This window comes from Indicator indicator, chromosome 10 (assembly GCF_027791375.1).
Source record: "Indicator indicator isolate 239-I01 chromosome 10, UM_Iind_1.1, whole genome shotgun sequence".
Taxonomy (NCBI): domain Eukaryota; kingdom Metazoa; phylum Chordata; class Aves; order Piciformes; family Indicatoridae; genus Indicator; species Indicator indicator.
In genome coordinates, this window is record NC_072019.1 from 15,390,241 (window position 1) to 15,412,709 (window position 22,469).

Here is a 22,469-nt window from a genome sequence, read left to right on the forward strand (position 1 = left end):
TAGGTGGCCTCTGATTGTGGTGTAGGGAGGTTTGCAGAATGATTCCTCAGCTTCAGGAATGTCTCTTACTCCATGATGTTCTCTAGCTGCCCTCACCCCAAATCCTTTGGTGGCTGGCATGTATAATGGAAAGCAGAGGCAAAACAACAGCCTGAGTATATTTGAAAGAAACAGATGCCAAGGTGAGAGCAGAGTGGCTTGGAAGGATAAGAAAATTGGGAAAAATGTGGTTTGCATTTCTTAGCATGAAATCTCTTCCATTAAGGGGAGCAGCATGCAGTGGAAACAGTCAGTGGTGAAAGCACTGTCTTTTGAGACTGTTAAAACCAAAGATACAACAGAATGCCAGAATCCTGGAGATCATCCAGTCCAACTGCCCTGCTAAAGCAGGGGCACCCCCAGCAGCTTGCCCAGGATCACAGTGTCTAGGAGGGTATGGAATCTCTCCAGAGAAGAAGACTCCACAACCTCTCTGAGTTGGAACTAGATGATCTTCAAGATGATCTTCCAACCCAAACCATTCTATGAATCTTTCCCCAAACTGTAGCAGCTCCCCAGCTCAGGAATGTATCTGTAGATGTGAATACTACAGGAAACAGATGAAGCAGGGTGGATTACTTCCGACTTCTGGTAGGCCGATGATGGGCGTTGTGTCAGAATCAGCATTTCTTTAATTAAAACCCGTGCTCTGTGAGCTCAGGCTTCTGGATTCTGTTTTAACACTTGTTCATCTACATCTTTTGGCTTCAGCCTTTTGTGAAATGTCAGCCAAAAGAGCTTAGGTTCCTCTCAGGGGTTTAGCTAGCTTTGGTAAAGCAGTTTGTCCACAGTCAGTACACCCCTTTGCTATTACTAACCATAAAAGTTAGTAATTTGTTGCAAAAAGAGCCCAGATGGGAGAAGGACATTTACTGGATTGCAATAGGGGCACTTACTTTGTTTTGGAGAATGACATATTGTTTTTACACCTCATAAAACATCCTGACTGTGGTTCCTTGGCTCTCCAAATGCTGCTGCTGCTGCGTCCAAAAAATCATTGAGTCCCAGTTTGCAGGCTTAGCCAAGAGGCTGAAAGGAGCTGTGAACTGCTGGTGTCTCAGTAGAGCAAACCACCCCATCAGTCCTGGGAGGGGGAAAATTCTCGCTGTCTGGTTATCACATCTGACTGGAGGCCCACCAGGAGCTGAACAAACATTTCACTGTCCTTCCCAAACACAGACTTTTCCATGTGTTTGCACTAAATGAGCTGTGCTGCTGTTTCCATGAAAAGTCAAGTTGTCACCAGGGCATTTGTGAAGGGGGTAAATGGTACTGTATGTGTCCTCAAACACTTACTGGCACTTCTGTTGTTTGATGACACTAAGCTGGGAGGGAGAGTTGATCTGCTTGAGGGTAGGGAGGCTCTGCAGAGGGATCTGGACAGGCTAGATTGATGGACTGAGACAATGGGATGAGATTCAGATTGGTGAGGTGCCAGGTCTTGCACTTGGGTCACAACAGCCCCATGCAGCGCTACAGGCTTTGGGTGCAGTGGCTGGAAACTACCTTTCAAGAAAGGGCATGGGGGTGTTGGTTGACAGCCAGCTGAAGACAAGCCAGTGAGTGCCCAGGTGGCCAAGAAGACCAATAGCATCCTGGCCTGGATAGTGTGGCCAGCAGTACTAGGGCAGGGATAGTCCCCCTGTACTCAGCACTGGTGAGGCCACACCTTGAGTAGTGCATTCAGTTTTGGAGCCCTCACTCTAAGAAGGATGTTGGGGTGCTGGAATGTGTCCAGAAAAGGGCAACAAAGCTAGTGCAGGGTCTGAAGAACAAGTCCTGTGAGGAGCAGCTGAGGAAACTGGGGTTGGTTTTGCTGGAGAAAAGGAGACTGAAGGGGAGACCTTCTGGCTCTCCACAACTACCTGAAAGGAGGCTGGAGCCAGGTAGGGGTCAGGCTCTTGTTCCCAAGGAACAAGTGATAGGACAAGAAATGACTCCAAGTTGCACCAGGGGAGGTTTAGGCTGGACCTTAGAAGAAAATTCTTTACTGAAAGGGTTCTCAAACACTGGAACAGGCTCCCCAGGGAGGTGGTTGAATCCCCATCCCTGGAGATGTTTCCAAGAGGCAGAGATGGTGGTGCTGAGGGATATGGTTTAGCACCAGACTTGGCAGAGTTAGAGAATGGACTGGATGATCTTAAAGGTCCTTTCCAATCAAAATGATTCTATGACTGTTTTAGCCTCTTCCATGTTGCAATAATGAATTTGAGTAGCTTTGTTAATGACAATGACTTTCCAGAGAGGCACACAGTTTAAACTGGATATTGAAATACTTTCTAACAGCTAGTGAGGCAGGTTGGATATGTGATGCTAAAGAGGCATCTTGCTTTAATCATAATTAAGAAAAATCATCATCTAAGCAGTTAAACATCAACTAGTTTTGAGCTTTCTGGCACAAAGCACAGCAAGAGAGTCAGTGCAGCAGTTTGCAGTTGATACAAATTTGAACTGGAATGTTCAAGCACAGATTTCACATTATCTGGATTTGCTGAAACCCCCCAGTTTTAGTTAGAGGCAGCGAGGTGTGGGGCATTCACCTATTTATAGAAGGTCTTGCACAGAGCTCATCAATGTTTTGACTGGTGTAAGACTGGCTGATTTATGGCCAAATTCACCAGGGCAGTTAATTTCTGCTGCTGTCTTTAGGCATGCTCAAAAAGCATTAACGAGTCAGAAAAATTGTTGGGATGGCCTTTCCCAAGAGAATGTTAAATAATAAGCCAGCAACAGGTCTGTCCTCAGACAAAGGTGCAGCTGTCCTGCTGTGGATAGGAGGAGCAAGTGGGGACTTGGGAATGAAGATTCCCACATTACTCACCAATCCAACTAAGCCTTCTTCTGCCAAGTGAAGTGACAGAGAAGGAGCACCAGCTGGTAGCCTGAAGCACCTCATTAGGAGCCTTTGAGTCCCATGGCAGCCCAAAATGTGGGATACAGCTCAAAGGAGGAAGAGGACCCTCCAAGTTAACCCTTCTGCACCAGATGCAAGTGCAGTCAGTGGGTGTTGAGTAGCCTGGGTCTCTGTGAATCATTTTGATGAGTTAAGGATTGAGGTATTTATGTTTTTTATGAGAGATTTCAACTGTTTATAGGCTGCAGGCTAGCTCAGTCCCACAGACAACTTTCTGCAGTACTGAACAAACTCAGCTGTGCCTTTGAGAAGTGCAAATTTAAGAGGTGTATAAAATCTGGGTGTTTCCAGATGTCCTTCCATCTTTTACAAAATGAGCTTTACAGCAATTATTCTGTTTATAAAAGGAACCTGTGAATGGCAATATCATATCTGTTTTTACAACTAGGTTTCACAGTTAGATATGCAAGGATAGTCTCTAGGTGGGTTTTCCTGTTCTAGAATTAAACAGAAGAATAAACATTTTATTTTTCTTTCCATAAATAGGCTGATGTTACATTCATTAGCAGCTGGAGAAGCTGTTTGGGTCATTTTCCGAGTTCAGTCTAGCCTGGATTAAGCATGTAGCATCAGGCTGGGTACCTGAATAGCCTCACTGGTCCTCACTGGAGGACAGGGAACTACTGGAGGGAGTCCAGCAGAGGCTACAAAGATGCTGAGGGGCCTGGGGCATCTCTATGAGAAGGAAAGGCTGAGAGACCTGGGGCTGTTAGGCCTGGAGCAGAGCAGTCTGAGAGGGGAGCTGATCAATGCTGATCAACAGCTAAAGGGTAGGGGGCAAGAGGATGGGGCCAGACTCTTTTCAGTGGTGCCCATCAACGGGACAAGGGGCAATGGGCACAAACTGGAATCCAGGAGGTTCCATCTGAACAGGAGGAAAAACTCTTTGCTGTGAGGGTGCTGGAGCCCTGGAGCAGGCTGCCCAGAGAAGTTGTGGAATCTCCTTGTCTGGAGAGATTCTAAACCCACCTGGACATTTTGATTGTGGGCAACCTGCTGTGGGTGATCCTGGGTTGTTGGGGTGTTGGACTCCATGATCTCCAGAAGTCCCTTCCAACCCCTACTCTTCTGTGATTCTGCGTCCTTCAGTAAACTTTATGGCTTAGTGTGGGATTTGGATAAGGTTGACCTATAGCCACCACTGCACCATGCTTCCCTAACATGCTCCACCTTCTACAACCAGCAGGGACAGATGCATCAGCCATCATAGGCATCAGCCAGACTGGTTGAACTGGAAGCCCTGTGAGGGTGTTCAGGAGAGCAAAGTGCCCATCATCCTGCACGCTGCTGAACATCATTCCTGATACCACTGGTGTTTACCACCTGCCCTCTTTGCAGCTGCAACATCTGTTTCCATCTCCCACACATCACCCTCTCCCCTGCACGCAGCAGGGCTACCTCAACAGCTTATTCATTGTTTCCCCTGCTTTGCTGTGGCCTAACAAGTCGGCTGCTGAGGGAGCCACAGGCCTCTAGCCTTTTCATACACTGCTGATGTAGGGCTGATTCACAGAAGCCCTGGCTCTTCCCTGATGAGGTCTTGGAGGATGTGCACCACAGCTCCTTTCAGCTTGGGTACAATTCCCTTTTCTTGAGCTGTATCCCATGAATGTGGCTCTGTCTTGTGGAACTCACCAACAGCTTCTTCACAGCACAGCGTTGGATAGATCTGGTTGTTCAGTGCCTTAAAGCTGATGCAATCTTCTCCTCCTATGGAAAGTGAGAATGAAGTTGCCTAAATTAAGCAACTGCAGTAGCCTTGAAGGATAAAGCCTTCTTTCTGCTTTGAGCTAGCTGTGTTTTATAGTGAGACTGCCACAATTGTGTTTTTTCTCCTGTGTTTACTGGCATAGGAATGAATGCATGACTTGGATTTGATGTACTTACAGCTTGACATTTTTCCCATGAACTGCTCAAATGAATCTCTCTGGGACTTTGAGCACCTTCTTTCCACTTCTCTATGGGGTTGGGGCGCAGTCACAACACAGAGAAAATACTGCCTTGAGCATGGAGTTTAAAAGTTGATGATCTGAGAGGGCAGACTCTTGTCAGCACTGTCACATCATCATCTCAGCAGGTCCAAGATCCAGCCCTTCACATGGTCTGTTGTCCCTTTTGGTTAGGAGGAAGCACAGCTGTGAAGAAGGAAAACATGTGAGTCACAATTGGAGGGCTGCAAGAGCTGCAGTTCTCCCTTCCTCCAGCCAAGCCTGGCCTTCTTCTCATCAAAATATTCAGAGTTTAATTTGGGGAGGACAAAATATTTTAGATACAACATTCCACCAGTTTCTCCAGTGGATTATTGCATTCTTTCATAAAGCTGCCTTCAGAAGATGTTCTCTTGGAGGTGATCAGCCTGATTTACAACTCTTTTACTAGTATTTTAGACCCTGATTTGTGGCTTGCTGTGAAAAATGTTAACAATCATGGAAGTAGTGGTGAAGGTATGGTTAGGATTTTACCTGGTTGTTTTTCTCTAGTTGGATCATGGTATAACCTCAATGCAGATACTGTGTGATCTCTCTGGACCTCCAAATAACTGTAAAACAGGGTCAGTATCTATAGAGTAGCAGTGAGAGCGTTTGCTGCTCCTCAGAATGTATAACATACCTACCTGAATTATTACATCCAGGGAAAAGTCTTAAAGGGCAAATACTGACATTTGAGTTCTTAGCAGATCTGAAAGCACACTGCCCACCACATGGATAACATCTATAGAGTGCTGCTTTCAAGCAGTAACCAGGCTGAAACACTGATGAAAGTCATTGTAGCTTTCTGGAGCTTTTGGGTTTGTGTAAAGTGCATGGAGGAGACATTTCAGGCATTGCAGTAGTGTAAATCCTTTGTGCTTCCCATAATTTGTATAATCCCTGCTTTGCCCTTGGCATGCATGCAAGCTTCCTATAAAGTTGCTCTCTTTAGAAGTTTCATGAACAAGTCAAAGGAAGCATCTTGCTTGGCAGGCAGGGCTTGAGAACTGACTCTCTGACTCCTCACGTCCCCATTGTTTATGCAGCTCAGTAACCTAAAGCAGTGCACTTACCTTGAGAGAGTTATCCTTCTCCTTCCCTCATTCTTCCTAACCTGTACACAAAAGGACTTCAGCTGATCAAGGCTGCAAGCAGATTACCTTGAAGAGAGGTCAATAAACCACTGTGGCTTTGTTTTTCTCTTAAAATAATAATCCTCAGGATAATCCTGAAGCTGTGTTCCAGAGCAAAAAGGTGCAGCCCTTGCATTCCTATAGTGTTTCCGTGGTGGATTTCCTTAAGCAGGTTTGTCAAGCAGCCTGATGGCTCTAGGGAACTTTTCCATGTTTTGAGGCAGAGAGACTGTCTCTGCCCAGGTGATGACAGACTAGTTCTGTGATGTGGCTGCTGCTGCACTTTCCATTAGCTGTGTTTTTGTGCACTTTCACAAGGAGAGCGTCGGCTGCAACTCTCTTGAAAAGCCCACAGCAGCTTGGAAAGAACACATTGCATGGGATCTAACTTCTGTTGCACAACTGCTTATCCAGAGTTTGTCAGAGCAAACTGGTTCAGCCACTTCTCTGTTTTTTTCTGTGGTGTGGTCTCATTGGTACAACAGAGTGTCCCCAGGCTACTGTGTTGCTCTTGGGATGTAACCATCCAGTTCTGGGCCCCTCGGTTCAAGAAGGACAGGGAACTGCTTGAAGGTCCAGTGCAAAGTGACAAAGATGCTGAAGGAAGTGGAACATCTCCCTTACGAGGAAAGGTTGAGGGAGCTGGAGCTCTTTAGCTTAGAAAAGAGAAGTCTGAGGGGTGACTTCATTTGTGTTTATAAAGATGTGACAGGCAAGTGTCAGGAGGATGGAGCAGGGCTCTGCTCAGTGATGTCCAATGATAGAACAATGGGCACAAGCTGGAATAGAGGAGGCTCCACATGAAACTAAGGAGAAACTTCCTCACTGTGAGGGTGACAAAACACTGGAACAGGCTGCCCTGTGAAGAGCCTATCATCTTGCAGCAGTAGCCATGGCTGATCACCACATACTCCAGAGCTGTAGTTAAACATTCCTGAAGTATCTAAGGAAAGCAGAATGGTTTTATCAGAAGTTTTTGTGCTTGGTTGGGATGAGCTGGCATGGTGCTCACTTTGTCCAGGTCTGGTTTATTGTACGTTCTTGAAAAATCATCTTGGTCATCAATTCCAAAGGGAAGCAAACATATTGGGGAGTGTTACCTAAGGGTTTAACAATTTTATAATATTCTGTAGTCATGCTGATTGTCATTATCTTAAATTCTTAATTCTGATCTTGAATTAAAGAAGCCAAAGCTCCTAACTCTTGGCTGTGGTATATGCTGTCAAAGTCTTCACATGTACCATCTTACATTGCTTTGAAGAGCTTTCATATGTCAATGACTACCCTGTCAGTCTACCACAATCAAGGTTTGATGCCCTAAAATGTTTTACCTTATCATATATACCTTAATAACATCTATTTGTATTGGTTTAACTTACCAGCTTAGATAGGAAGGCTTGGGACACTTCCTATTCACAGATTCACAGATTGCATCTGACTGGAAGGGACCCTCAAAGATCATCTTGTCCAACCCCCCTGCAGTCAGCAAGGACACCTCCAAGTAGATCAGGCTGCCTAGGGCCACATCTTCCTCCTGATGTCCAACCTAAGTCTACCCTGCTCCAGTTTCAAACCATTGCCCCTCATCCTATCACTACAAGCCCTTCTAAGCAGTCCCTCCCCAGCCTTCCTGCAGGTCCCCTTCAGATATTGCAGTGTAGTTCTAAGATCTCCCCAGAGCCTTCTTTTCTCCAGGCTGAACAGCCCCAATTTTTTCAGCCTGTCTTCATAGGAGAGGTGCTCCAGCCCTCTGATCATCTTGGTGGAAATGCCATAGTTCAGATTTATTCTTCTAAATCCTAATGAAGGCTCAAGGTCTTCAGGCAATCAGGTGTATTAACTGATTTAAAGGTATTACAGCTAGATGCTTTGGAAAAACCAAACAGATCAAAAAACAGTGGTCATTGTTTAAAGATCATTTATTTTTTTGGTGTTAATTTTGTTTTATTTTAGATTTTCTCAAGCAGACCACATACGAAGTTGAGGCATTCCTAGAAGCCATTCAGTTCTTCCAGCAGGAGAAAGGCCACTATGGGACATGGGAAATGATAACAGGCAATGAAAAAGAGGTAAAAGAATACATTCCTGCTCTTTTGTTGTTGTTGTTGTTACTGCTTTGGATATGGCAGCTCTGAGGATAGTGAAGGTCATAAAGCCTCTTGTTAAAACCCACATTTTTGAAAAGAAAATTTAATAGATAGAAATGCCCAACATTTCAAGATGCTTTTTATTGCTATGTAAGTGATAATTCTTTTTAAATAAACCCCATTTTGGGTTTGTTGCTAGAAAGTGAAAGAAAGTGCACTGGGAACTAAGGTTGTTACATTGTCCTGTGGAAACCACATTTCCATATAAAGCACACAGAATCACAGAATGAGGATCATCTAGTTCAAGCCCTGCTAAAGCAGGGTCACCCACAGCAGGTTGCCCACAATCACAATGTCCAGGAGGGTTTGCAATCTCTCCAGATCTCTCCACAACCTCTCTGGGCAGCCTGATCCAGGGCTCCAGCACCCTCATAGCAAAGAAGTTTTCCCTTGTGCTCAGATGGAACCTCCTGGGTTCCAGTTTGTCCTGTCACCGGGTATGACTGAATAGAATCTGGCACCATCCTCTTGCTCCCCAGCCTTTAGCTCTTGCTGAGCAATGATCAGATTCCCTCTCAGGCTGCTCATCTCCAGGCTAAAAAGCCCCAGGGCTCTCAGCCTTTCTTCCTCATGGAGATGCTCCAGGCCCCTCAGCATCTTCGTAGCTTCCACTGGACTCTCTCCTGTAATTCCTTGTCTCTGTTGAAGTGGAAAGACCACAACTGGACCCAGGACTGCAGATGTGGCCTCAGCAGGGCAAAGCAGAGGGGAAGGAGAACCTTCCTCAACCCACTGGCCACACTCTTCTTAATGCATCCAAGGATCCCATTGGCCTTCTTGGCCACAAGGACACTCTTCTGCCTCATGGTGAGTTTGTCCAGCAGGAGTCATACATCTATCTCAATCAAATGTCACAGGATCAGTTGGTGAATAAATGCAGTGTCTAAAAGAAGTCACTTGCTCACCTCTCGTACCACACATGCTTTTGTTATAGTTCTGGTGACTGAGTGAGGCCAAAAGTAGCACACCCCATACTCAGATCTCATGGTCTGCATGCAGCAGATCCTCACTGTCAGCTGGGGCAGGCTGGGTAACAGGCTGGGCGACAGGCTGGGCTCTGTTTTCCCGTCTTTCTCAGCAGCTATTTCACAAGTCAGAAACATTTGTCCAGCTGTTGCCACTACCTTTGTTACTAAACACAACACTTCTGCTGCTTGTTCCCAGGTGCCTCCATGTGCAATCACAGGAGACCAAGATTTGCAAGGAGCAGAACAGCAGCTAGACATAAATGTAGAAGAATCTCCTCATTTTGCTTTTCCCCATTCTTTGGGAGTGAAGCTTTTAGTCCTGAGCAGATAAACCTGTAGACCTGTTTGTTGTGCCAGAGTTCTGGAGTCCTACATCTTAACAGTCACACTTGAACACTAAATGTTTGGGTAGTTAAGCTCAGGGCCTGGGTCCATATTTGGACACCTGAGTAAGTAGCTTTGGAGCACTGATGGTAGCTGGATTAACTCCACCAATCCTTCTGGCATCACTCCATATGTCTTTTAGTGCAATTGAGACATGACCTGAGCCCTGATTTATAATTTTTTTCCAAAGCACAGAGCACTCAGCAGCTAATATTTACTTTAGTACCAGCTGCTGGGTATTTTCCTTGATGAAATCTGACTTCCCTTTGGGGAAAAAAAAAAAAAAAAAGCCCGATGCAGAGTTCACAATCCAGGGTTTTGTTCAAAGAAACCAGAGAATTCTACCTCTCAAACGGTGAAAAATGTGGAAACTGGAGAAGAATCTATAAGCAGTGTCTCTCCCAGTGCCATCGTGTCGGGGACTGAAGTTTCCTGCTGACATCTGATAACAAATTCCTTAGGATAAGGAGTTCCACCCTTCCAGTGGAGGGAGCGAGGGTTTTTCTCTTCTCGCCTCCTCCCCAAGTTATGGAGCTGTTATAGTGCTAGTTTCATTTCATGTTTTATTTTTCTCTTGCTTGCCAACTCCTTACTCATAACCCATATACCTTGAGAGAACTGTAAGCAGAAGGCATCCAGGCTATTATCTTCTCAGCAAAAATTCATTCTGTAAGTATAGTGTGTTCTCATGCCTGTTCTGACCAAATAAAAGCCTTGTTTTAGGCAAATATCCAAGCTAAGTGAATGGTCTGGAACAAGAAAGCCGCAATTTGTTGATGTAAAAATCTCTGCAGAATGCCAATAAATAATTGCCTGACATTCATCTGTAAGGACCAAGGCTTGATAGCATCAGCTCAGGCAGCCCTCTACCTCACAGCAACACAGATGTCACATCTGCAGCTACCCAGGCACTTGGAAGAAAACCTACTAAATATTTTCTTGTGTCACACGAATTCCTTTTCCTGGTTCTGTTTTTGCTCCTTTTAACAACCCCCAGCACCAGTACAAATTAGGGGCTGACCTGCTGGAAAGCTGCTCCATGGAGAAGGACCTGGGAGTCCTGCTGGACAGTAAGTTATCCATGGGACAGCAATGTGCCCTTGTGGCCAAGAAAGCCAGTGGTCCCCTGGGATGAATTAAGAACAGTGTGGCCAGCAGGTCAAGGGAGGTTCTTCTCCCCCTCTACTTTGCCCTGGTGAGACCACATTTGGAGTATTGGGTCCAATTCTGGGCACCCCAGTTCAAGAGGGACAGATAACTACTGGAGAGAGTGCAGTGGAAGCTACAAAGATGCTGAGGGACCTGGAGCATCTCTGAGGAGGAAAGGCTGAGAGACCTGGGGCTGTTAGGCCTGGAGAAGAGCAGTCTGAGAGGGCAGCTGCTCAATGCTGATCAATAGCTAAAGGGTGGGGGGCAAGAGGATGGGGCCAGACTCTCTTCAGTGGTGCCCATCAGCAGAACACGGGGCAATGGGCACAAACTGGAACCCAGGAGCTTCCATCTGGATGGGAGGAAAAAATTCTTTGCTGTGAGGGTGCTGGAGCCCTGGAACAGGCTACCCAGAGAGGTTGTGAAGTCTCCTTGTCTGGAGAGATTCCAAACCCACCTGGACATTTTGATTGTGGGCAACCTGTTGTGGGTGACTCTCCTTTAGCAGAAGGGTCAGTCTCCATGATCTCCAGAGGTCCCTTCCAACCCCTATCATGCTGGGATTCTGTGATTACTAATGAAGGATAAATTCAGCTGGAGATGATGTTTCTATAGACTAAGTGCTGAAATAGGTGATTAAAATACCCCAAAGCCCTTCAATACAGAAATTCAAAGCAAATCCATCATTTCTGGACAGCCAGATTCTTCAGAATATGTTTGATGCCATTTATTATTTGATCTGTTATGGTCCAGTTTGGATTTTTCAGGAGATGTTTTCTAAATGACCGATTAGCTTAGGGTCAGAAGTAGTCCATTGGTTTTGATAAGTACTTTAGTCAATGTAGCTGAATCTGAAACAGTGCTGTGGCAGAGTCCATAAGTTACATGAAATAACAATAAGTAGGGTATTGCATATTATGGGTATTTTAAAGGGGTATGAATAAGTGGGGTATTGTGTGTTAGATTTCTGGCTTATGCCCAGGAGCACCCCAGTTTACACTACCTGGCAGCAGTCAGAGCTCTTTCTTACTTATTTTGCTATCTAAATTCCTGCCATTTCCCCATCGTGGTGTTGGTGTGTGCCTAAAACCCACTGGGGCAGCTGTGATGTGTGAGGTTGAAAGTCACGAAGCAGTGGAAGTGATATACTCATGGACTTGTTTTGGTTGAAAAAGACCCCTAAGGCCATCAAGTCCAACCGTTCCCTAATTCTGCCAAGGCTGGTGCTAAACCATGTCCCTCAGCACCACATCTTTTAAATGCCTCCAGGGATGGGGATTCAGCCACCTCTCTGGGAAGCCTGTTCCAGTGTTTAACAACCCTTTCAGGGAAGAAGTTCTCCTAATGTTCAATGTAAACCTCCCCTGGTGCAACTTGAGGCCATTTCCTCCTCTCCTGTCACTTGACACCACTAAATCGTTTCCCTCAGTGCCACATCTACATGTTTTTTGAACACTTCCAGAGAATCAGTTACTTGATTCACAGATTACCCACACTTCTGGCTTCTATTTCTGGCCTATGTCCTGTTTTTCCTGAGATTTTCTTATTTTCTTATTTGGATGGTGCTCACCTGAAAAAGTGCTGGAGATGCACGTTGGGTACAGCCATCGATTTGTTTTTTTTGGCTGATTATCTTCCTGTCAGAAGCATCCTTTGTCTGATGACTCTCTATAACAATTTCTCTTTGATGATCTGACCATCTAGATCCTGAGCAATCTTGTGATGGAAGAACTCCTGCCTAACCTTCAGACGATGATCCTGCCTAAAATGAAAGGCAAGAGGAACGACAGGAAGCGTGCCTGGTTTGGTGTAAGTGCTACTGTTTGCAGAGCAGTTGTTTCCCATATCAGCTCTCTCTGCATGCTGATTCTGATCTCTGCTTCTTAATATCATTTGGGTGTAGATCGTAGAAGAAACTTATGGCCTAGTCCAGCAGCAGGTGTCAGAAGGATTAAGTACCTTGAAAGAAGAATGCAGAGAGTTTGCAAAGACTCTTGAAGGAACCATTCGTTCAGACATGGATCAGATTCTGAACTCCAAGAACTTCTTAGCTGGGAAAATCAAAGGTTAGTGGAGGAACAGCTGTGTTCTGGAGCAGTTTTTTAATGTTTCCTGTTGTGTGCTCAAATTACCAGATGTCACTGTTTTGAAATCCTCATTTTGAAAAATCCAGCTGGAGACACTAATTTTCAGACAACAAATGCTTCGAGCCTCTGCTGCCTTTGATGGGAACTGATACCCTGTGGCCACTGTGGCTGTGAAATTACCAGGGCTTCTCAGATCGGAGCTAGAGCTGACAGGTTTTGAGTATCCTGATTAAAGTTGCTGATTCTGCTTTCATTTTGACTTGGACAGCCTTATTTGATGAAGATGAGCATAATTAAAGTGTAGTGTTTTTGACCTGATGTCTAGGAATGTGCCACAAAGCCAGGGTCTGGTCATGTGACAGATTCTTGGGCTACCAAAGAATACTTAAACCAAAGGGCTTCTGAGATGGTTTTAAACTAATGGGAAGTAATTGTGATTTTGTTATGTTTGTTTATTATTTTTGTTATGAGGGCAAAAAGCAAACAAAGCATTAGTTGATGTTGTCTGAGCTAGGAAATAAATAGCTGATCACTGAGGAGCTGTTTGGATGAAACTCAGGGCATTCTGTGGATATTCTCACATACCAGACTAAAATGCTTTCAGTACCAAGTGTGTCACCATGGCCATGCTCTGTGCAGACCTCCCGGGATGTATCAGTACTTAGAGCTGCCCTTTCTCCTGCTCTCACAGTGCCCCCAGGCTGCTGGCATTTGATAAACTGGGATGTGGGAGAAGGTGTTTCATTATCATTAATAAAACTATAAACTCTCGTCACCCTCATCACCTGTGCAGAGGTGAGACTGCAGGGGAGAACAGGGAATCAGGTCATTCAGTGTAAAGTAAATCAGACTGCTTTTTCTACCATACCTCAAGTGAAACCTTTGTATTGTCTGACACTCCAGCCACTGTTTCTGAGCCTGCCCAGAAGTGCTGCACAGAAAACATCCAGCCATTTCTCACATCCATATTAGAGGAACTCATGGGTCCAGTGAGTTCTGGATTCACCGAAGTCCGCTCCCTTTTTGATAAAGAGGTTAACGAAATCATCCAGGACTTCCAGAAGACAAATGATATGACTAAGCTAAAAGAGGTAAGACAAAGATGTTTTTGGAGGCTTTTATATCAGGACAAGAACCTCCTAGCTAGAACTTGACTGACAGCAGTGTTTGCTTTCCCAGGTGGTAGCATGTTAGCTCTTGCTTTTGTCATTTAGAAAGTCTGGTGGTGTTTGTGCAAGTAGAGTGTAGACAGCAGAATTTGGTTTAGGGCCACTGTTACCTTCTGCACTAAAAATGCGCTTTTGGTTGCTCTTTCTTAAAACCTGTTCTTTCTCCACTGGAATGCAGAATGTGGATCAGCTGATGAATCTACCATTCAGCTCTGTGAAAATGGAGCCCTGCTATCTGAAAGTGAACCTCCTCCAAGAGCTCCTTCAAGACCTCAAGAGTCGTTTCAAGGTGTATCATATTGATTTTGTGATTCAGAGGACACAGAACTTCATGCAAGAGGTACTGTAAGATCAAGCTTTTCCTCCTGGCAGAACAGGTTAGGTTTGCCCTTCTAAGGTGCTTCAAAGGAATCTTGACAAAAGCTGTTGGCAATTACTCGCCTCTGGTGAGACCTCATCTGGGAAACTCTGGAGCACTCTGCACAGAAAAAACAGGAGCCTGTAGGAGCATAGCCAGAGAAGGTCACAAAAATTATTCAAGGGCTGGAACCTCTCTGCTGTGAGGCCAGGCTGAGAAAGTTGGGGTTGTTCAGCCTGGAGAAGAGATGGCTCCAGGGAGACCTTCTTGTGGCCTTAGAGAGGCCAATAAGAAAGCTGGGGGCAGACTTTGGAGCAGGGCCTGTTGTGACAGGATGAGGGGTGATGTTTTGAACTAAAAGAGGGAGAATTACACTAGATCGAAGGAAGAACTGTTTTACACTGAGTGTGGTGAGACACTGTCCCAGGTTTCCCAGAGATGGCAGATGCTCCATTCATGGAAACATTCCATGTAAGGTTGTTTGGGGCTCCAAGCAACCTGCCCTAGTTGCAGATATCCCTGCTTAGTGCAGGGGGGTTGGACTAGATGACATTTAAAGGTCCCTTCCAACCTAAAGAATTCTATGATTCTACTTTGACAAATCTCAGGATGTGGCTGCATATTGGTGCTTTAACCAACTTCACCTCTCCTGGGAATGGGTGAAGTGGCAACATCATTTCAGATAAAAAATTTACTCCTTTTTCCCCTCTAGTGTCTGCTGGTGGAGGCTATAATTTTGATTTGTTTTTATTTCTTCTGGATGCCTGGCCAGAAGTCTATTAGGAGCTGGCCAGTAGACTCCTTTTGATTGCCAGATCACAAGGCAGATTTGGCCTTGCATTTCTACGTTGAATCCTGTGATTTTAATCCACAGCTGAAAAACTAAATAATCTAATTGGGAAATGGAGCTGGTCCAGTTTGATGGGGTGGGAGATACGCATATGGAAAACAAGTCTCTAGCATGTGCTGGGATAGGGTTTTCCTAAAGGCAGCTCTTATGAGTACAGCCCTGATCAGCAGCCAAAGAATTACTAACAAATAAAAGTCTGATTTCATGTCTGAGTCTTTCAGGGAGGACCATTCCAAAATGCTGCCAAATAAAATATCTTGCAGTGAGTGAAGGCCATGAGTCAAGACAAAGAAGCAGACAAAAACCAGATCCCACACAAACCAAGCAGTGCTTTTTTCTGAGCAGAACACGAGTCAAAATTCAGAATGAATAAGTTAGACTTAAAGCATAAGTTGTTCTAAAAATGCTGTGTTTGCTTCTCTCTCTTTTTAGGGCTGGTATTTTTCTCATAAAAATAGCAAATAGATTCACTTTGTGTCCACGGGCATTTATTTTATTAAAAAATGAGATCAGACTTGCCTATATTACAGTACTCTTGACCTCAGAGAAGCATTTGGCTTGACTCGGCCCCGGATGGAGTCTTGCAGTCAGTGGCTTGGGAGTTTGGCATCCTCTAGTGGCCAGCGTTGGGAAATCTGGGAACACGATGCTCCACTGGCATAAAAGAAACAGCTTCAGGGACTTTGCCAGAACTATGCCAATTTATGATCTGCTTTAAACAAAAAGTGAAAAATGTCGTCTTTTAATTAGCTTCAGACTTAACTCTGCACTGATTTTTCTAATTTTTTACTGGTTTTTCTTGTATCCAGAGTCATGCAGTGCGTGAGTGTTTGTACAGTGGAGTAAACCACTATCAGCTCCATTTCTGTTTGTAAATAGAGCCTGCAGTGTAATCCTATGTTAACTGCAAGTGAGGTATGAAAATTTGCCTTCAACATTTGTCACTGCACCTTTTGATCCATGAAAAGATTGCTGGCTGAGGTGGTATAGGATGAGAGGCTTAAGTTGTGCCATGGGAGGTTTAGTTTGGATATTAGGAACAATTTCTTTCCTTCAAGAGTGGTCAGGCTGCCCAGGGAGCTGGTGGAATTACCATCCCTGGAGGTGTTCAAGAAATGTGTGGACATGGTGCTTCAGGATATAGTTGAGTGGTCATGGTAGTTGGGTTATGGTTGGACTCAATGATCTTAAAGGTCTTTTACAGCCTCAATGATTCTGTGATTCTATGTCTTATCCATAAGTAGGTACATCACATTTACAAACTACAAGAATTATAGAATCATTTAGGTTTGAAACATAAAATTGTTTTGATTGGAAGACACTTTTAAGATCATCAAGCCCAACCATTAACCCAACACTGCCAGGTCACCACTAAACTGCTTAGTTACATTAGCAAACTTCCTAGTTTTGACCTGTCTCAAGATAGAAGCTGAAGCAGTTTAATTTTCTTATTCTCTTGCATTAGGTAATCTTCTTTTGGGTTTCCCATTGCAAAACTGAGTGTTACAATTTGAACAAAATGAAGATTTTCTTTCCCTTGACAGGGAAATATTTGACATACCTCTTGATTTTAAGCCTGTTATCCTTGACCCATTTCATCTTCTTCATCTAATTTAATGGTTACATTCATCATGCTTCTTCATGTGTACAGGAGTTTTCTGTTACTGGTGTTTAACAGATTTTTTTAATTATTATTTGTAGCTGATGGAAAATGCAGTTTATACTTTTGAGCAGCTGTTCTCTCCAAGTCACCAGGCAGACTCAGCCAAAGTTGCAACAACCATTGAAAAAGTCAAGCTGAGAGTACTGAAGGTAAATGTAACATTGCAGCATTTGCACCTTGGGTCCTTCCTTTTTGGATATTTAGAATATATTTAAGGTATCTGAAAGAAGAGATCTCCTGCCAACCATCTGGAAAGGCATGAAGACATTGAGATGCTGCAGCAGGTACAGAGAAGCGCAGCAAAGGTGGTAAGGGGTTTGGAGAGCATTATGAGGAGAGGCTAAGGGAGCTGGGGTTGTTTAGCCTGGAGAAGGGGAAACTGAGAGGTGACCCTATTGTTCTCTACAGCTCCCTGAAAGGAGGTTGTAGTGAAGCTGGTGTTTACCTCTTCTCCCAAGGAACTAACCACAGGAAATGACCGTAAGCTGCACCAGGGGAGGCTTAGATTGGATATTAGGAAGAATTCTGTGCTGAAAGAGTGGTCAGGCCAGGGAGGTGGTGAAGTCACCATCCCTGGAAGCATTCAAGAAACAAGCAGATGTGGTACTTTGAGACATAGTCTAGTGGTCATGGCGATGTTGGGTAGAAGGTTGGACTTGATAATCTCAGAAGTCTTTTACAACCTTAATAATTCTGTGATTATTTGAAATAGTAAATTGGTGGCACTTAGCAAAGTTATTCATTTAGGGAGTAAAAACTAGTTCTGGGTAGATATTTGTCAGAGTATTTCCATGTGCATCCCTTTCACTACAGTTAGATCAGCTGGAGGTGATGCTCTGGATCTGGGTAAACAATTTTTTATTAGCTTTATAATGAGCCTGCCACTAGAATTTCTTACTCTCAGGAGAGACAGTGCTGGAATATCTGGAGGGGGCAATCAGGGGGCTGTTTCTAGTCTAGGTATAAAATGAAGGGAAAGAGATCCCAGATAACTAGATTTTAGGGTATTTTTGTAAAAGCTGGAATAACCGGCATGGGAATTCAGAACCTTGTGATGTGGTTTCATTTGGGATTCACCCATCACCAGCTACAGGATAACAAGAACCAGTTCTTCTCATGAGTGATTAATAACTCAGAACACGTTTGGGCTTGTTTCTCTTTCTGCCTGCTCTGATAGCAATACGATTATGACAGCAGCACTATCCGGAAGAAGATCTTTCAAGAAGCACTGGTCCAGATTACTTTGCCCACCATGCAGAAGACACTGGCTTCAACATGCAAACCAGTAGGTTTCTGTGATAAAAACCCCCACCCTCTTTTCTGTGATTAATAAGAGGTAGGGAAGAATTAGTACCTTGGCAGTAAATTCTCAGCTCTGTAAAGCTGTTTTCTCTCAGGCAGTTGTGCAGACTGGCTGCCTGCTTGACCAGATGATGCTTAGATTTCCCAGTTTCTGGACTGAGAACCTTTCAGCAAACAGAGAAGTTGTAGACACAGCTTTCTCCTTGATAGTTGCAGACCTTTGCCCCATCCCCTTTTCATCTCTTCCCTAGAGATTTGAAGTCCCTTCAAAGTGGACCCCTCTTGACAGTTGAAATTGTAGGTTAAGAGCTTCTCCTTGTATTCAGCAGCCCTGAAGTCTCCTCAGTCCGTGAGTAGAGGGCACTTTCTTCTTCAGCAGCACCCTGAGCATAGCTGTGACCATACCCAGTGTCTGCTGACAGCCTCCTTCAATGCCAAATACCTGCTTGGGCAGCAGGACCAGCAAGCAGGCAGGCTGTGCATTTGCTTTCAGTGATTTTAAATGGAAGTAATTGCATCAACCTCCAGGAAACCAACCTACAGACGTGATCTCTGTTGCCCTTAGTCCTGTGGGTAGGTTAATACTCAGCAAATGTGGCTACCAGAGTTTCACGGAGATGTTATCAGTGTGGCTGCGTCAGGGGCCGGCTGGAATGCAGTTCGCCTTGCCTCCAAATAAACAGTCTGTGCCCTTCTTCAAGCCTGTGCATATCCTCCTGCATTCTCACTCTGCTTGCTGAAAGGTGGCTGCCCTAAGCCATCCCAGCCTCTCTGCCCTTTTATTTTCCTTGATGTTCATCAGTTCCCAGAGGCTGTAAGCTCTTACCCACAGTGTGCTGCTCTCACTGATGCTCTCCAGCTTGCTTCAGTTTCAAAACCAAGTTTAAAACCAAATTATGCTTTGTGAGGCCATGGGTATGGACTATTACAACTTAAAACTTTCAAGCATATATTTAAATCCATTCTCTTCTGTATGTCACTCTACTTTCTTCAGTATCTCCCAAGTAAGTCCTTTGTAGAGTGTCAGCAGTGCATTCAAGATACAGTGTCTACACACAGAGGCAAGCATTTCATCACCTTGAATATGTGGAGAGAGGGTGGAGTCCCACATGGTGACCCTGTCATACGGTGTGGAGGAAGCGGTGGCAGTGGTGCAAACTTCCCACCAACCCTCTCTGTTTAATTTCCCACAAGCCTTTTGTGTTTGTGCCTCTGCAGAAATGAGCAGCCAGCTCATGGCTGGGCACAGACATGCCCAGTCAAGCCTTTACCTGAAAACCTCCAGATGTCTGTACGTAGGTGCCTCTTCTAGAAGTGGGCAGAGGTCACTTACTTTACTTTTTATAGACAACCCAGCAGCTTCTTAGTGATAATGACTCAGTTGTTACCTAGACAGCCTGTTGTGTGTAAATTCAGTAAGCTAAAAGTGTTACACACCTATTAGAAAAATAGAACCAACCCTGTGGCCTTCTGCCATGCTCACAATGGACTCACCTCCTTGAACAAACAGCCACTGAGGCATTTCCTCACCAGCTATTTATTGCAGAGGTGTTCAGTATAGTGCAGATGACAGCGATCTATAGAGCATTTAAATGTGCAAGAGTGCTGTTTGATAAGTACATTGTAAATTGTGAAGATACAGAGTTTGTTTAGTCAGAGTTCAAACAGTTCAGGAGCATTGCAGGACCTGCTTGACATCCTCTCCAAAGTGCTCTGCTGAAGGAGAACTCTCAGAATCTCTCAGGTTTATAACTGTCCTTTTCTTGTGTGCCTGCACAGGAGCTGCAGAAGTACGAGCAGTTCATTTTTGCTGATTACACTAATGTGATCCAAGTGGAGAATGTGTATGAAGAGATTTTGTATCAAACGCTGCTTGAGGAAGCCCTGAAAGGTGAGGATGTTCTCGAGGTGACAGTAATAACATTTTGGCTGTTGACACCTGAGCTTCCCTGAGCTCCCCTGAGCTCCCAAGCTTCCTGGAGTCCCACGCTGGGCATTTCAGACCCAGGTTCCACTTTTCTGAGGACTGGTGGTTACAATGCTGCAGTGTTTGGATTCAGCTCATTTGTGGCAAGCCCTGAAATCTGAATTATGGGGCAATTTTGCTAAACCTGGGAAACTCAAAGCTATAGCTTGGCACAGGCCTATTGCTAACAAAAGGTTACACAAACTTCATTCCATCTTGATTCCTTGGGCCAAGGAGTGAAGTTACGCTCTTATTTGCAGAGATTTGGTGATACCTAATGCAGCAAAAATGAATTTCCCCAAATTAAATATACTGCTGGGTGCAATTTCCAGTACATCACTAGTACAAGTGCAGGGCTCCCTGCAGATCTCTCTGCTTCTGTGTCAGAAAACTAAATTCTTTTTGATGGCATATATAGATAAAATACTTCAAGTACTTCTTCAAAGTACCTTTCTCAGTCTTTCCCACATCAGCTTGATCTTTCTGTTTTATTTAGTGATAAAAGAAGCTGCCATTCTGAAGAAGCACAACCTCTTTGAAGATCACTTGAATTTGCCCTGTGAAAGTGTTTCCAGCTTAACAGACCTGAAGACTCCTTCAGGATCAGCCCAGACCACTCCTGCAAAGAAGCCTTCCATTGCTCAGGCCGAGGCATCAGACACTGAGACACAAAGTGACGAAACACTCATCGTGACAGAAAAGATTTCCTGGGAGAAGGATGCTGATGATAGGAAGTCACCAGACAAAGAGGCAGTTAATTCTGTTCATGCAGCAAGCAAAAGGGAAGAAGTGCTGTTTACAGACATGGCTCAAAAGCAGCAGTCCCTTTTGTCTACCCTTAAAAAACAAGAAACTGCAGAGGAAGGAAGTGTTGGGAAGAATGAAGATGTGGGGAAAGCAGAGAAAGAGCTTAAGACAGAACAAGAAGCTGTGGAGGTAAAAGTTGCTCCTGAGACTGAAACAGCAGTGAGAGATGTTGGAGCCAGACCTAAAAAAGAACTTGAGGTAGATGAAGGAGCTGTGGAGGTAAATATTGCTCCTGAGACTGAAACAGCAGTGAGAGATGTTGGAGCCAGACCTAAAAAAGAACTTGAGGTAGATGAAGGAGCTGTGGAGGTAAATATTGCTCCTGAGGCTGAAACAGCAGTGAGAGATGTTGGAGCCAGACCTAAAAAAGAACTTGAGGTAGATGAAAGAGCAGTGGAGGAAAAGGTAACTTCTGAGAGTCAGGTGGCAGTGGGTGCTGCGTTTTGCAGTGGCACTGAAAAAGACAGCAAAGCACAGGAAGAAGGTGCTGAAATAAATGATAATGCATGTGATAATGCAGCAGAAGCAGAGATTTTAGGGAATGCTGAAAAGAAAATCAAGCGAGAAGAAGAAATTATGGAAGAATCACATCTGATTGAAAATGCAGCAGGAAGAAGGTTTGAAGAGGATAATAAAAAAGCAAGCAATGACCAAGGAGTGAGTACTGAAACAAGAGTAACTTCCCAGGATGAAAAGACTGGGAAAGGAGGGTTTGATGATAAACCTGTCAAAGAAAACAAGTCAGAAGAAAAGAGCTGTAAACCCCTTGATGATGTGAATGAGATAAGGAGTTTGCTGATGGTAGCAGTTGAGATACCAGCAGATACTCCATGTGAGAACATAAAGGAGGTTTGTGAAGGTGAGATATTAAAGTTGCAGGATCACAGTAAAGGGAACAAGGAGATGAACAACACTGCTGTGGCAGAAATTCAGGTGAGCCAGACAATGGTGAATAAAGATGCAGCAGAATGTGCCAAATTCAAGGAGGACCAACCATCTTGTTTGGGGACAGATGGTACTAGTGTAGTGAACGTGTCCAAGGGGCCCTGCAATACTGCCCAAGCAGAATGGCTGGTAGAAAGCTCAGCTATGCCTCAGGGGGCACAGGCAGAGGGGGCAGTGAAGCAAAGCATCTGGTACACAGGGGTGGGAAGCTGTGAAAGCGACCGACTGCAGCCAGAGGAACGTGCTGAGAATGTGGCTGAAGGCAAAAGATTAGATGTGGAAGAAGCAGGAGCAGGGAATAGCCAGGCTGTCCTGGTGGAGGTAGGGACTGAGAGCTTGCTTCATAGCCCTGCTGACAATGCAAGCACAGCACAAGTGCCCATTCTGGATATGGAAAACCCAAGCACAGGACTGCTGGATGTGCTGGTTTCTGTGGTGCCAGAGCAGGGCGAGGTTAGCACCGGAGACATCACAGGAGATAGAGAGTCTGGTGAGGGTGAAGGGAAGCCAGAAGATGACTCAGCCTCACTCACAGAACTAACAAGTACAGAAGTAAAAGGTGTTTTCACAGAAGAGAACAGAGAAGATAGTTATGCACAACAAAACTCTGAAGAGTAA

At 44.7% G+C, this 22,469-nt stretch overlaps 1 protein-coding gene across 1 annotated transcript in view; it reads left to right on the forward strand.

The window, feature by feature from the left end:
- NIBAN1 (niban apoptosis regulator 1) overlaps positions 1-22,469 on the forward strand; it is a 63,659-nt gene extending 41,190 nt beyond the window's left edge. The window contains exons 6-15 of the mRNA XM_054384276.1: positions 8,010-8,125; positions 12,409-12,513; positions 12,608-12,770; positions 13,695-13,882; positions 14,139-14,300; positions 16,870-16,980; positions 18,009-18,116; positions 19,913-20,024; positions 20,596-21,125; positions 21,306-22,469. Coding sequence (XP_054240251.1) covers positions 8,010-8,125; positions 12,409-12,513; positions 12,608-12,770; positions 13,695-13,882; positions 14,139-14,300; positions 16,870-16,980; positions 18,009-18,116; positions 19,913-20,024; positions 20,596-21,125; positions 21,306-22,469 — 2,759 coding nt within the window. The remainder of the gene's footprint in view (positions 1-8,009; positions 8,126-12,408; positions 12,514-12,607; positions 12,771-13,694; positions 13,883-14,138; positions 14,301-16,869; positions 16,981-18,008; positions 18,117-19,912; positions 20,025-20,595; positions 21,126-21,305) is intronic.